This window comes from Tasmannia lanceolata, unplaced genomic scaffold, assembly GCF_043159265.1.
Source record: "Tasmannia lanceolata isolate RefF3 unplaced genomic scaffold, GAP_Taslan_0.1 ptg000018l, whole genome shotgun sequence".
Classification (NCBI taxonomy): Eukaryota; Viridiplantae; Streptophyta; class Magnoliopsida; order Canellales; family Winteraceae; genus Tasmannia; species Tasmannia lanceolata.
This window is the reverse complement of record NW_027518695.1, coordinates 13,418,076-13,432,494: the sequence shown is the minus strand read 5'-3', so window position 1 is coordinate 13,432,494 and position 14,419 is coordinate 13,418,076. Positions and strand designations below refer to the sequence as shown.

General features: G+C 39.2%; 1 protein-coding gene across 1 annotated transcript; it reads right to left on the bottom strand.

Moving 5' to 3' along the window:
• Positions 1 to 7,835: 7,835 nt before the first annotated feature.
• On the bottom strand, positions 7,836 to 9,008 carry SGR9 (RING/U-box superfamily protein). The gene has a single exon (XM_077360617.1). It carries the CDS (start codon positions 8,990 to 8,992, stop codon positions 8,195 to 8,197), a length of 798 nt encoding a protein of 265 aa, XP_077216732.1. The 5' UTR covers positions 8,993 to 9,008; the 3' UTR covers positions 7,836 to 8,194.
• Positions 9,009 to 14,419: the final 5,411 nt, after the last annotated feature.

The following is a 14,419-nucleotide window of genomic DNA, read 5'->3' as shown; positions in this document are numbered from 1 at the left end:
TGGAGCTCCGCCGCTACTTTGGGTGGGGTTGTATTCGTAGTTTTTCAAGTGAGATAGGTCAGTATTTCGAAATGCGGACTTTAACAAGAATGCAGCTAGGGCTGGCAATTTCACCCGGGAAGCGGGGATTCCCCGATTTGAGCGGGGAAGGGGAAGGAGAAGGGGATTTAAAAAATTCCCCGGTGCGGGGAAGGGGATGGAGTTGGCCCCGCCCCGCCCCGCCCCGCATTAATGCCATTTTGTTTTTGTATTTTTTTATGTGTTTTTTTTTTTTTTTTGGAAAACTACTAGAAACCCCTTGGATCGAAACATATCTACAAGATTCCCCCAAAATTTTCATAATTTTCATTAGTACAGTTTTTTCCCTGAAATAGCTTTTTATGTTTTCTTTTACCCATAATCCATTGGGCATTGTCTCTCATTATATTAGTATATTACCCTTAGAAATCCCTAAAATCTCTTCATCGAACCATCATTGTAAGGCAACATTAAATCATTTGAAAATCTCCCTCCCCGAAATAAAGGCAACATCTCTCTGATGAGTGATGAGATTTTATATGGTGTGTGCTTGTATAGTTCATTATTTTTCAAAAAGTAATGTATGGGCTACGCCATAGGATGATCCAAACTGTCCATTTGATAGGCTACAATTTAAAAGTACTTTACATGCCACACCATAGATATCCAAACCGTCCATTTGTTGGGTCACAACGTAAATAGATTGCGGCCCAAAAATCATTTCAAGAGGATGATTGCAACCCTCCGATCTATAGAAGGTACCATAATATGCAATTCCTCTATAGATCAGAGGGTTGGGATTATCCTATGGAAATGATTTTTTGGGCCACAACCTATTTACGTTGTGGCCGATCAAATGGGCAGTTTGGATATACTACAATGTGCCCATCAAGTGGAAGATTTGGATCATCCTATGCCTATGGTAGTATGGTGTGCCCATCAAATGGACGGTTTAGATTTTCCTATGGTGTGGCATGTACAATACTTTTTTGGCAAGTGGGATTGCGAATTAGGGATCTGCTAGGGACTATCGATCAATTAAATGAATATGAGATCAACCACTTTGGTCCCCAGGTTAATAAAATGAATAAGACAAAATCTTAGCCTGTGTGGGTTGTGTGGCTACTCTCACATGCAACAGCCAAGCTGCATTGAAGTGATTGTCCCTAGCAAATCTTTAGTTTTAAACCTAACATTTAACAAAGTAAAGTGATTGTCCCCGAAGGATGCGGGGCGGGGAAGGGGAGGAGATGGGGATGGGGATTAGATATTCCCCGTGGGGAGGGGAGGGGGATTTCCCATGATCCCCGCAGTGGGGAGGGGAAGGGGAGGGGGGTAATTCCCCGCAGAGGGGAAGGGGTAGGGGACCCCAACATCCGGCCCTGACCCGCCTCGTTGCTAGCCCTAAATGCAGCCTGGAAAAAAAAAAGAGGCGGCCAAGGGAAGTTTCGAAAGCCATTTAAGAAAAAAATTAAAGGCCTGTTTGGATACCTCAGATTTTGTATTTGGATTTGGAATTGAGTTTTCAGTACTGTGGACCCCGATCCGAGAGAGGCGGGGGACGAGCCCCCAGACTGGAGTCTCTCTCTACAGATCATCCACGTGAATGGAGAGCTCTACCAAGAAACTCTCGAAAAAAGTGCCCCTCACAGCATGAGTGGCGATACAAAGGGAGATACCTCTCGATTCAGGGACTAGCCCAGATTCGAGGCGTACCTTAAACAAAGAAGAGTCGCCATCCAAGGGAGTGGGCCCTTGATCCCATACTATGCTCTGTTGCCATGGATAACCAGAGATATAAAAAGAAGGTTCGTGCCCGGTTACGAATTTGGAAGGTTCGAAGAGCACCTCATCTGTCCAAGTGTAAACACCTGGTCTCTTATGCCATTTACTTATTGATTTTGAAGAGTTTTGAGCGAAAGTCATGTGAAATGGGAACACATATCTCCGAGAAGACTTCTATCTAATCATGCATGTCTCGGAGGAATAATAAGCACACATAAAAGAAATGAAATAAGTGTCACCTGAGAATAGTTAGTGTCATACCTAATTGATGTCTAAATTCTATTGTGCAAACACATGCATGCTACAACTAAAGGTATAGGATCTGTACATGAAAGTAAGAAAACACAGCAAAACACACAACACAAATCAATTTTATACATAACTGGACAAGACAAATCCTAAAACTCTAATGCAGGACTTGACTCGGACCAGAATGGCCATCTACCCTGGCTGCTCTACGTATCCCGGCCTCGGGAAGAATCGGAGTCAACGTAGTTCGATGACCTATTCTAAACTACAATGCCTAACCATCTAGAACCACAATCCTATACTTGATCCACTAAACTCGAATAATTTTTAAAGCTTTTTGTATAATTGCTTAAGTTCATGTGAATTGTAATTTTTAGGACTCTCTATATGCCCTAACTAATGCAAGTTGATTAGCCTTAAACTAATGCAGGTGGGCCCTACATCCTATGTGTATCTAGGCTGTGCATCATAAAGAAAATCACGGGCTGACTATATGCTTCATAGTCTAGTCATCAGTTCGACTAAATGTCTAACCGATCGACTCGAGGCCTCCTAACTCTAGGGACACTCACACTACATTACACACCATATCAATACAAATCAAGACAGCCTCCTAACTCTAAAACAACCAAAACAGCTAGGACAGACTCCTAACTCTAGGGGAAGATCTTTTTGAAAAGGTTTTGAAGAATTTTTGTATTTTTGAAAGGTTTGAAATATTTATTTTGAAAGGTTTGGCTGGACTTGGGATATGAATCCCAAGCTGCACTACGTACCCTGTGGAAAGGGATCAAGCCAACGTAGTTCGGAACAGAATTCTTAACTACTCTCCTAATGACTCGAGATTTTTGATGTTTTGAAGTGTTTTTGTTATTTTTGACACAAGAGGACAGAATCCTATCATCATAAGGGTAGGACAAACTCCTGATATCCCGCAAAGGTTGGACAACCTCATATGCTTTGCGGGGGAATGAAAAGAATAACAACTCTGCAAGGGTTGGACAACATCCTATACCTTGCAGGAGCGGATAAAAAATCACATGACTTGATAAGAGGTTGGATAGAAATCTAACCCCTATGATGATAGGACTGACTCCTGAAACAGAAGGACTGACTCTCTAGCTAAGGAGAAATTCCTATGCTAATGGATTGGCTCTCAGACTAGTGACTCTAAGAGGGGGTGCTAATGAGATAAGGTATGTCTCCTAGAAGAAAAGAAGATAAAGAGGGCTGTTGGTGAGACTAGGCAAGTCTCCTAACAGAGAGGACAACTATGACCAATGAGACAAAGCCTGTCTCCTATAGGGGAACAACTATCCCTAATGAGACACCAAATGTCTCTTAGAAGGGCTCCAAGTAACCTTATTATTGTCCCTGCAATGAATGTGTTTCTAATGTTCAAGGGTATACATATAAAAGACTGAGCAAGTCTTTTAAATGAAAGAGGGGAGTACTACTTGGACTGAGCAAGTCCCCTAAGGATGGGCTTGGGCTAATGCCTTCATCGTCGCTTGCAATGATAAGGGCAAGGGTTTAAAGGATGTATAAACATGTCTACAAAACTTGACAAGTATTCTAAATGAGAGGGGGATTACTACTAAGACTAGGTAAGCCTCCTATAGGATGGGCTTGAGCTAATGCCTTCATTGCCCAAGCCTAAAAGGACAAAGGGACCAATTATAAATGCCTCTACACTAAGAAACAAAGCAAAGTTGAATATGTGTAAACAATGAAGAGAAACTACATATGTTATGAAGTCACAACACTTAAATCTACCATTGTCAAGCTTCAAAACCATTAAAAATCCAAAGATTGGTTCAACAATTTATATTCATCATTAAACTTTAAATATATTTTTTTTCACATTCACTACTGCGACACAAGTACCATTTTCAGTCTTCACAAACTCATACAATAAATGCTAACCAAATATTAAGAAAAATAACCAGCCAATGATCTAAAACAGAACATTACTATTCAACAGACAGAAAATAGAACATTACTATTTAACAGACTGTACATAGATCATTTAAGAAAATATTTTGGTTAATTCATCAACCAGAGAACATCTTAGGCTATATGCTCCTAGAGTATAGTGAGAACAAGTGGTTCAAAACAGTGCATATGATAACCTAGATAGCTTATTATAATTCAACTCTTGCAATGACCATAAAATAGAAGGTTATACTAATGATAACTTACTCATGATCCAAAATCACCTTATTTTAGTTACAGCAACCTACACAATTCAAAGCTATAGCATACCACATTTATGAATACAGACCTTCATATGATTAAAATGATTATCTATCATTCAATATGCAAGCAAAATTCATCATGTCCAACTCTCATCGAGTGCTTTAGTGGCAGATACTTTAACACATGCATTCAAGGCTTTGTTCACAAAACATTTGATGGATAACCAAGGTATCATGGCACGAGTCCAAAGAAGAAAATTAAATCAAAGGTCCACATCTCAAAACTCATTTTCTCAAAAGCATTTGCTTATCCACTCTAATTACTTTATAAAGAACTAATCAAAAAGGAAGAAGATGCCAACAGAGATATCATGAGTTGGGGAATAAAATAAAACAAAAATACAAATGAAAACTTGTATTACTTGTTTCTTTCTAGGCCAGTAATCATGTTCCTAAAAAAAGTCAATATTCTAACCACCAAATATGTAGTCACGAGGATAATGAAAAGCACATAAAAGCATATGCATGATGAAAGGAGTAAGAGATAATTGTAATATCTTTATGTTATGCTAAGCATACATGATAAATAATACTCAATAGATCAAACCATCAGTTGCAAAAAAATGAGATAACATATTACATCTATCATAAAATAAAGGAGAAGAGATGAATACCTTGATGTTCTGATCGTAATAGAAATCACCGAACCTTGAATGTACAGGAACTCACCGGAGGATGCAGAGTGTCGCCGAAATTGGATCGGATCGTCGTCAAATCATATCAAAACCTAAGATTTCAAGACTCCCTGCAATAAATCCACTCCAAGACCTTCTCCAAGCAACTGATCTTTTATGTGAAATTTTTTTAGAATCCGCTGATAATTGCTAGCTTAAGAGGATGAGCTCGATCTATACAAATTATTAGCAATTCTTTGGAACAAAGATCAGATCTAACAGAGGAAAGAAATAATCAGTTGATTTAAAATTTTTAAGGCATGGATGTGAGGATTATTCGAAGGATACCAGCAGATCTTGGTTTAAAGTGAAGAAAATCATGAATCAAAAGATTTCTAACTAAGAAAACAAGATTTGGAGGTATGGATCTAGGGTTTCGAAGCAGTTAGGGTTCAAGGTTAGGGTTTCTAGCTTAGAAAACAGATCTTGATGTAATAGAAAAAGAAGAAGATGATAACAAAGACTAAAAGAAGGCCACCGGATCTCATGGCAAACGGCTGGAATTCTACCGGAGATTAGACGGATCTGGATCGGAGAAACAAGGATAAGCAAGCTGGGGTTTGTAAAGCTCAAGGAGGAGTTAGAACAAGAGAAATATATCTAATAGATTAGATCAGCAAGAAATGTCTGAAGATTGATCGGAATCCGGCGAGAATTCGATCGGAGAAGGAGAAGAAGGGAGTTAGGATTTGGTGCGAAAATCTAAGGTTTCAAACTAAGAAAATGACAAATGTAGATGATGCTGGCCGATGGCCGGTCGAATTCCGGCTGGAATCCGACGAGAGAATTGTCAAAGAAGAGGATTTGGGCTGAGATCCCCTTTATCTCTCTCTATCATTTTTCTCTTTTTTTTTTTTACAGATTTTTTTTCTTACTTTTATAGAAAAAGATGGGGCTGATATTGGCACTACCCGCTTTGATTGGCACGCAGTTTTGCTTGATTTTTTGATGAGCACGCGACACAATCGTGTCTTATTCCAACTTGATTCTGCTCTCTCTAGGATAATACACCCCCCTTTTCTGATTACACTGCGGTCCTCTTTCGGCTCGTTCGCTAGGCAAACACGCTCGAATTTCGACGAAATTTTGCAGGGACCTTGGTAGGATCCTACCCTACCTTAGGGTGAATTTTGGGACCCTAATTCATTCATTTGATGGGGGTTTGCACAAAATTGGAAAGTTTAGGGCACGGTCAAAATGGGGTGTCCACAAGTACAAAATGAATAGATCTGCCAGCTCATGTTGAGGGAGGCAGAGAGGGAAGGGGGTAATTCCTGCTGCAGGGGAGAGGTTGAGGAGCCAAGAGGGTGAAGGAAACTGCCAGATTTGTGGATTTCCAATTTCTTATTTCCACAGCTTATTTGGAAATCTGTTTATTTTCACTGTCAGTCGCTGAATTGGAAATTCAAGAATTTGATCGGGATCCAAATGTCAACGCAAAAAAGGGCTGCAAATGTGAGAATTCCAAATCAAAATCTTCTCGGCATCCAAACGGGCCATAAGAGAATACCTAGTATTTGTAATATGTTGGTTGATCTACTGAATTGGTTTCCGAGAAATCGACCTGTACTAAAAAACCCTTTTACAAAATTAGATGCCAGAAATATTTTGTATGGACAGCAACATGACACGAGGAGTCTCATATTAGAAAAGTTGAGGTGAGAAAAGAGAAAATGCTCGTTTTACTGAGATTGTGATCCCCAATTCTCCCTTTCTTTTTGCAAGGGAAGAAAAAGAAAACCCCTACCCCACCAACACCCTCTTCTTGCAACCCAAGTAAAAAAACCAACATCTTTCTTTACAATGTCTTCACCACTAAAAAAACACCATAAAAGAAACCCAATAACCTTGGATCTAAGCTCTTGCAAGAGAAGAAAAAGAAACCCCTTGGCGAGAGAGAGAAGACACTTTTCTTATAGGCTCTGTTCACTTGCGTTCCCGGGAACGCAAATCCCTGAAATACAGCCTCTTTTTTCCTTGACAAGACAGAATTCTGGTGTTCACTTGCTTTCCAGGGAAAATAGAATTACACATATGGAATTTCTATAATAAGTCAAAAAATGACATGGAAAAGCCCATTTCCCTCCCTTTAGTGTTTTCATTTCCGACCAAAAACACTCGGATTTCGTTTCACGGGAAAACTAGTGCAAAAAGAAGGGCAAGCAGTTTCCCTGGAAACCTTTTCCTGCGCAAGTGAACAGTCCAGGGAAACCTTTTCCTGCACAGATTCCCTGGATTTCTTTTTCTAATGCCACGTCAGATTCCTAAGAAACATTTTCTTTTCCTTTCCCGGGAAAACAAGTGAACAGAGCCATAGAGAAAGAGTCATAAATTCTTCTTTTAAAATTAAGCCCCCAACTAAAGATAAAAGCCCTCTTTAGTCCCTTAAATAACACATTCTAAGAATGCCCTTCATAAAGAAGTTAATCCCAACTTAGGAAATGTGGTCATGTCATATCACCTGGAATTATAGTTGTCGCCCTTCTTGAACCTGCCCAATGTGTTAAATCTTATTAAGAACAATTATGACCACATACCAGGCTATGAAAAGAATCACTTTCACAAGGTGTTGGGATTTTATGGCATTTAAATGTCGCCTTGCGAGACCATTTCATTGCGACTAATCCATTCTCTCCCACTGTACTCTAATTTACATCATGTGATTGTTGGAACATTAGAAAATCCTCTTAGCCGGTTCGCACATATTTTCACGATGAGCATGGTACAAAGAATGTGGACTTATCTAATTACTTTTGGGATAAGACCACGAAACACATCACAGTGGTGATGATGGAATTTAGCCCTAGAACATGGTTGAACCCATACCATTTCCCTTTCAGAAATTATACGATTGTGATTAATTTAGAGGGATATTATGTATTTGATTGGGTAAATTAAAACAGTAACAAAAATTTAGAATTTTTTCCTTTCCAAGTTACCATTTCCGGAAAGTTCCTGCAATCCAAACATGGCCTTAGTCTGAAATTCTGACCATTTATTGAATCACCGGATTCAACTCGGTTCCAGCTCTACCGAGTCAATCAATAACTCCTATGACTCGCTCGATCCAATAAAATACGTGCCAGTCAATCTTTGACTAGTCCAGATCAACCATAAAAATATATGCTTTAAACCAACAAAAACAAACGAAAAATAACAAACAACATCACATCTTGTTCTTCTTCACATGCACCCAATCAATCTCCCACTTCAACCACAACAATCTCCTCTTGAATTATTCCACCTGCTCTTCCAATCCACCACCTTCCAAAGCCTCTCAATCTCACAAAACACATCATCCACTAATGGAACCTCTAACCTACAACAAGGACATGTATTAGCCTTCTTTAACCATGGCCTAATACACTCCCAATGAAACATATGTTCACATGGCAATTCACAAACCTCCCTCCTCTCTCCCAACTCCTCCCTACAAATCACACACTCCTCCCCTTCTCTCCCCTCCACCAAACCCACCAAAACCTCCGGCGACCCGCCGGTAACCGTGTCGAGAAACCGGCGACATTGTAAAGCCATATCAATATAAGGGCCCAAAACCGCCCACCCGCGGGCCCCGAACCCGGCCGAGTTAAGCAAATTGCTTAAGACGAGTTCGGTGACTCGGGCGTGCCAATCAGACCCACGTGCCAAATTCCGGTGATCGGCATCGGAGACTTGGCATAGGGATAAGAGGAGGAGTCCGGCGTCGAGTTGTCGGAGGGTGGGGGTGCCACTGGGGATATGGGTGGGGTGTTTTTGCCAGAATTGGGTGAGTTTTTGGAGTGAGTTAAGGAGTAAGCGTGCAATTAGGATGGTTTTGTGGTGCAATGAGAGGGTTTCGAGGTGGTGGAGTGTGGTGGAGAAGTGGCCGGGAGAGAGGAGGAGGAGGCTGAGTCGGTGGTGGTGGAGGAGCGAGTCGGAGAATATAGAGTGAGTCAACTCGGAGAATTGGCGGGTGTTTAGCGTGAGTAGAGAGGCTATGAGGGTTTCGCTCCATTTTTCTTCCATGAGAGAGAGAGAGAGAGAGAGGTGTGGGAGAAATACCAACGTGGGGGGTGGGTATTAATAGGTTTTGGAGGACTGATATGGTCATCATCTTTTCTTAAAATCCCATTTGTGTCTTGTTGCATCAATCCATAATATTAATAGTGATATATTCGTTACAATTTCTTCCCAGGACCACCGCTTATAGTGTATTTAAGACTACTCTTTTTACACAAGGGTGTGACGGGGAAGAAAGGTGGGGAAGTATATAAATTCCCCTGTAATAATATAAGATTTTATATGATGTGGTTGCATGAAGTCCAGAACTTTTGAAAACATAATGTGGGGCCAACTTCAAAGGATGATCCAAGCCTATGAAAATGACTTACAGCCTATTTACATTGTGGCCGAACAAATGAAGAGTATGGATCATCCTATAAGTGGGCCCAACAGTATGTTTTGAAAAATACTTGACTTCATGCCCACACTACCTATAAAATCTCATATTATAGCCCAATAGATTGATATTTTATTGGGCAATTTTTATATGACTTCATGGCCACTCTGTAGAGCCTTCTACAGATTAGAGGGTTAGGATCATCCTTTGGGGATGGTTTTGGGCCCGAAACCGTTGATCTTGGTTCGATGGGGAACCCTAAATGAGGCATAATTGATCAAGGGCGTAGATCATCTGTTCAAGGTGTTCTCAACGGATTGAGGTCACCGATCAGATCAACGGATCGGATCACAAACACATGGCAAAAGTGGGGCCCAAATGGTGTCTATCATAGAACCTAACAACCACTCTTTTTAGCATTTTTTGTACATAATCTTTTGTGGGCCCCGACTATAAGCCTGCCAAGTGAGGTTCGGAGAGACAATTCTAAACAAGAGAATTTGAGGATTTATGTCATTGTGTAAAAGAACATGGCTTACATCTTCCAGGATGCATTTTATAAAGAGGGAGACTTTAGGACATAGACGTCATTTATAGAAATGAAAGGATAGAAAAAGGCATGGCTTTCATCATAGAGGATGGGGTGAGGTTGTGGAGAGAGTTGAGGTGGAATCGGTGTGGTTTTGTCTGCATCCACGTGTCTGCTTCTTGGCACGTGGCACTCTTCATCGTCGTTTACTTCCTATTCATTTCTTTTTTCAACTTTGGTGGGCCATGTGGGCCCACTCTTTTGCTCCTAACTCCTATGAGAGAATAATGCAACCACTCGGGATCCTTTTCAACAATCATTCGCTCTGGTATAGGGTGCAAATCAGATAGTCGATCTGGACCGTCCATCCAGTGGGACACATCAGATAGCATCCCATTTATCAGTGAGACCCACCATCTCAGTGGGCCCCCCCTTCAAATGATCTTAAACATCCAAGTAATGAACATTTTTGGCTCATGAGATCTAGGCCGTTGCTGAATTTTATTTACAATTTTTCACATTCAGTAGGGCCTATCTGTCTACCTTGGACTCTTTAAATAAGTGCTTGTTAGGTAATTATCCACCCATAGTGGGGTCCACCCTAAATGACCAATCCCACATAATCAAGACTATACGACCATTGAGATTTTGCTCTTAAAATCTGGACCGTTGGATTACCTTTTGTAGAGGAGTAATCCAGATTCTAGATGTACTTTCCTCGAGGGCGTAAGAAAGAAGCGAAAAGCCGGATCTCTAGCTTGTGTTCCCAACGACTTGGTTTTAGCACCTGAAATATACTGTAAATACAATATAAAAGTTGGAAATTGATATTGACACCCATAATTTAGACATTCTCTACCATTTCAGTCTGTCTGATTTTATTTTATAGGGGCAAAATCACATGACTTGTCTAGACTAGATGAGAACGATTACCCATAAAGTCACTTTTAGGATCAATGGTAAAAGACAATCTTTGGTCCTGTAAGGGGGGGCAAAGGGGAGCATGTATGTGAGATCAAGGCCGTTGATCTTGTTCTACAAGCTTTATTTGCAAATGATTATATTTAACTTTATAGATGGCATTCTGATCATAACTATTACAAGCTTTATTTGCAAATGATTATATTTAACTTCAAAACCATCTGCATATAAGATTATGAAGAATGCTTATATTTAGGAAGCCTAGCAGCCACATTTTAGGCCCCAAATGTGCCAAATGGAGATGATTAAATTGTAGGCCCCATATGGCCCACATGGAGATGATCAGATCAGTTGATCCAACTGCAACTACAATTCCGGCCAAATGCCATTAAGAACACCTTGATCGGATGATCTTAGGATTTTAATCTATCAATTGTGGCTTAGGGTCCACAAAGAAGAGCAAAACCAATGTTTTTTGCACTCATTTATCCTATGCATCGGCCCCATCAACATGGGAGCAAGACCATGTGGGTTGCCTCATGATGTTCTACAAGGTCAATGGTCTCGATTGCACGTATAATATCCTCGCATGGGACCCAAAAATTGATCTTGGCATTGATCCTGACAGTAAGAGTGACAGTAAGAGTCTGCACTCGATCTCGCCTATTCGTTTTGGATTTTGAGAATAGATTTTGGATGTCCAAAACTGATTAATGAACTCAAAATCATGTTTAATTTTGACTCCAATAATAATTTTTGGACTTAAAATCAACTCTCAAAATCCACAAAGAACAGGGCCCAATATTATATGCATATAATTCTTAGAGGGACCAAAAGAGACCCAAAGCCTTGGCAACATTGTGACCTGCATTCTGTTTCAGGATATGCTGATAAGTGAATGAAAGAAAAAAAAAACAAGTTCCACAAATAACAGAAACAAATGAAAACTTCTGCTTCACTTTCTATGTAGAGTTACAAAGTTTTCAAATGGTATGTTTTCAATTCATCTATATATAAAAAGCTGGATGTGGTACGCTGAGGATGTGCCACGTGGCACCTCCTCTGCATACTGCATTCAACCTTTAAAAAAAAAAAAAAACTTCAGCCCTTTTTTAAACGCATCTATTCACAAGGCATTTCTAACCGTTTTATTTCTCTCTCTCTCTCTCTCTCTCTCTCTCTCTCTCTCTCCAATCAAACCCTATGAAGGATCACAACCCTTCCATCCATAGTTTCTAAATACCCACCCGTACGTTATGTCTTTTCAGAAATGCCTCCTGAACTCCACCTATTTAAATATAGTTTCCTTGCCTCTATCCTTCATCCATCCCATTTCTACAATTTTTCCTATATCTTCTGCTCAAAATCCACCATTATATTAGACACCAGGTACTCTTTTTTATTGTGCTATGTCTCATTCCTTAAAGAAAAGGCATGTTTTTGCAATTAATTTATATATTGGTTTATGCTTCAACGACTTTATAAAAATTGATTTATAATTTTTCTCGCCCTTTAATTCCTAATTTGTTTGTACATTTAGCTTTCTTTCTTTTTTTATAGGGTTATCAACATTTATTGTCATGAATCTCTTTTAAAATGCATCTTTATTTAAAACAAAATGCCCTCATTCTGTACTTTTTTCGCTATTTTCTCTACAAAGGAAATACGAAAATAATGAAAAGGAGAATCACGTAAGCACCAACCTACGAGGACGCTATCTTCATGCTTGTAATGTCATAAGGGTATTGTGGTCTCTTTCCCTCCCGTTTTTGAAGAATCACACGTGTTTAATAGGTACTTTAATGGGCACCTGTGATTCGTAATTTTTTGTAATTAATGCCCTCATTCCGTAATTTTTTTAGGATTTTCTCTAGAAATAAAATACTAAAATAATGGAAAGGAGGATAATGTAAGCACCAACATGGCATGACTCTTTCTTCGTTCTGATAATGTTAAAAGATTATTGGTGTCTCTTTCCCACCCGTTTTTCCAGAATAACCCGTCTTTAGTAATTACTTCTATGGGCACCTGTGATCTGTAATTTTATGAAAATATTGCCATCGTTCCGTACTTGTTTTTGGGATTTTCTCGATAAAGAAAATAATAAAATAATGAAAAGGAGAATCATGTAAGCACCAACGTAGGAGGACACTATCTTTGTTCAAATAATGTCCTAAGGTTATTGGGGTCCCTTTCCCACCCGTCTTTAAAGAATCACCCGTGTTTAATAATTACTTTTACGGGTACCTGTGATCCGTAATTTCCCGTATTCAATGCCCTAATTCCGTACTTTTTAGGATTTTCCCTACAAAGAAAATACTAAATTAATGAAAAGGAGAATCATATAAACACCGACATAGGAGGACTCTATCTTCGTTCTGATAATGTCGTAAGGTTGCTGGGGTTTCTTTCCCACCCTTTTTTAAAAATCACCCGTGTTTAATAATTACTTTTAAGGGCACATGTGATCCGTAATTTCCCGTAATTATTGCCCTAATTCTGTATTTTTCTGGATTTTCTCTACAAAGAAAATACAAAAATAATGAAAATGACAATCACGTAAACACCACATAGAAGGACACTATCTTCATTCTTGTAATGTCATAAGGGTATTTGGGTCTCTTTCCCTCTCATTTTGGAAGAATCACACGTGTTTAATAATCACTTTAATGGGCACCTGTGATTCGTAATTAATGTCTTCATTCCGTAATTTTTAAGGATTTTCTCTAGAAATAAAATACTTAATAATGAAACGGAGTATAATGTAAGCACCAACATAGGAGGACTCTTTCTTCTTTCTGATAATGTTGAAAGGGTCTTGGGGTCTCTTTCCCACCTTTTTTCAGAATCACCTGTGTTTAGTAGTTACTTTTACGGGCACATGTGATCGCTAATCTCCTGTAAATATTACCCTTGTTCCGTGCTTTTTTCTTTTTCGAGATTTTCTCTATAAAGAAAGTAATAAGATAATGAAAAGGAGAATCACGTAAGCATCAACATAGGACGACTCTATCTTCATTCTAATAATGTCGTTAGGGTAAATAGGGTCTCTTTCCCTCCTATTTTTGAAGAATCACCCATGTTTAATAATTAGTTTATTGGGTTCCTGTGATCCATAATTTTCTGAAATGAATGCCCTCATTCCACAATTTTTCATGATTTTCTCTAGAAAAAAATACTAAAATAATAAAATGGAGAATCATGTAAGCACTAACATAGGAGGACTCTTTCTTCGTTCTGACAATGTCGTAAGGGTATTGGGGACTTTTTCCCTTTCGTTTTTGAAGAATCACCCGTGTTATAATTACTTTAACATGCGTCCGTCATCCGTAATTTTCAGTAATTAATGCTCTAATTTCATACTTTTCTCCGGATTTTTTGTACTAGGAAATACTAAAATAATAAATAGGAGAATCATATAAGCACCAACATAGAAAGACTCTATCTTCGTTCTGATAATGTCGTAAGGTTGTAAGGGTCTCTTTCCCACCCGTTTTTAAAGAATCACTCGTGTTAAATAATTACTTTTATGGGTAGCTGTGATCCGTAATTTTTTGTAATTAATGCCCTAATTCCGTACTTTCTTCAGGCTTTTCCCTACAAA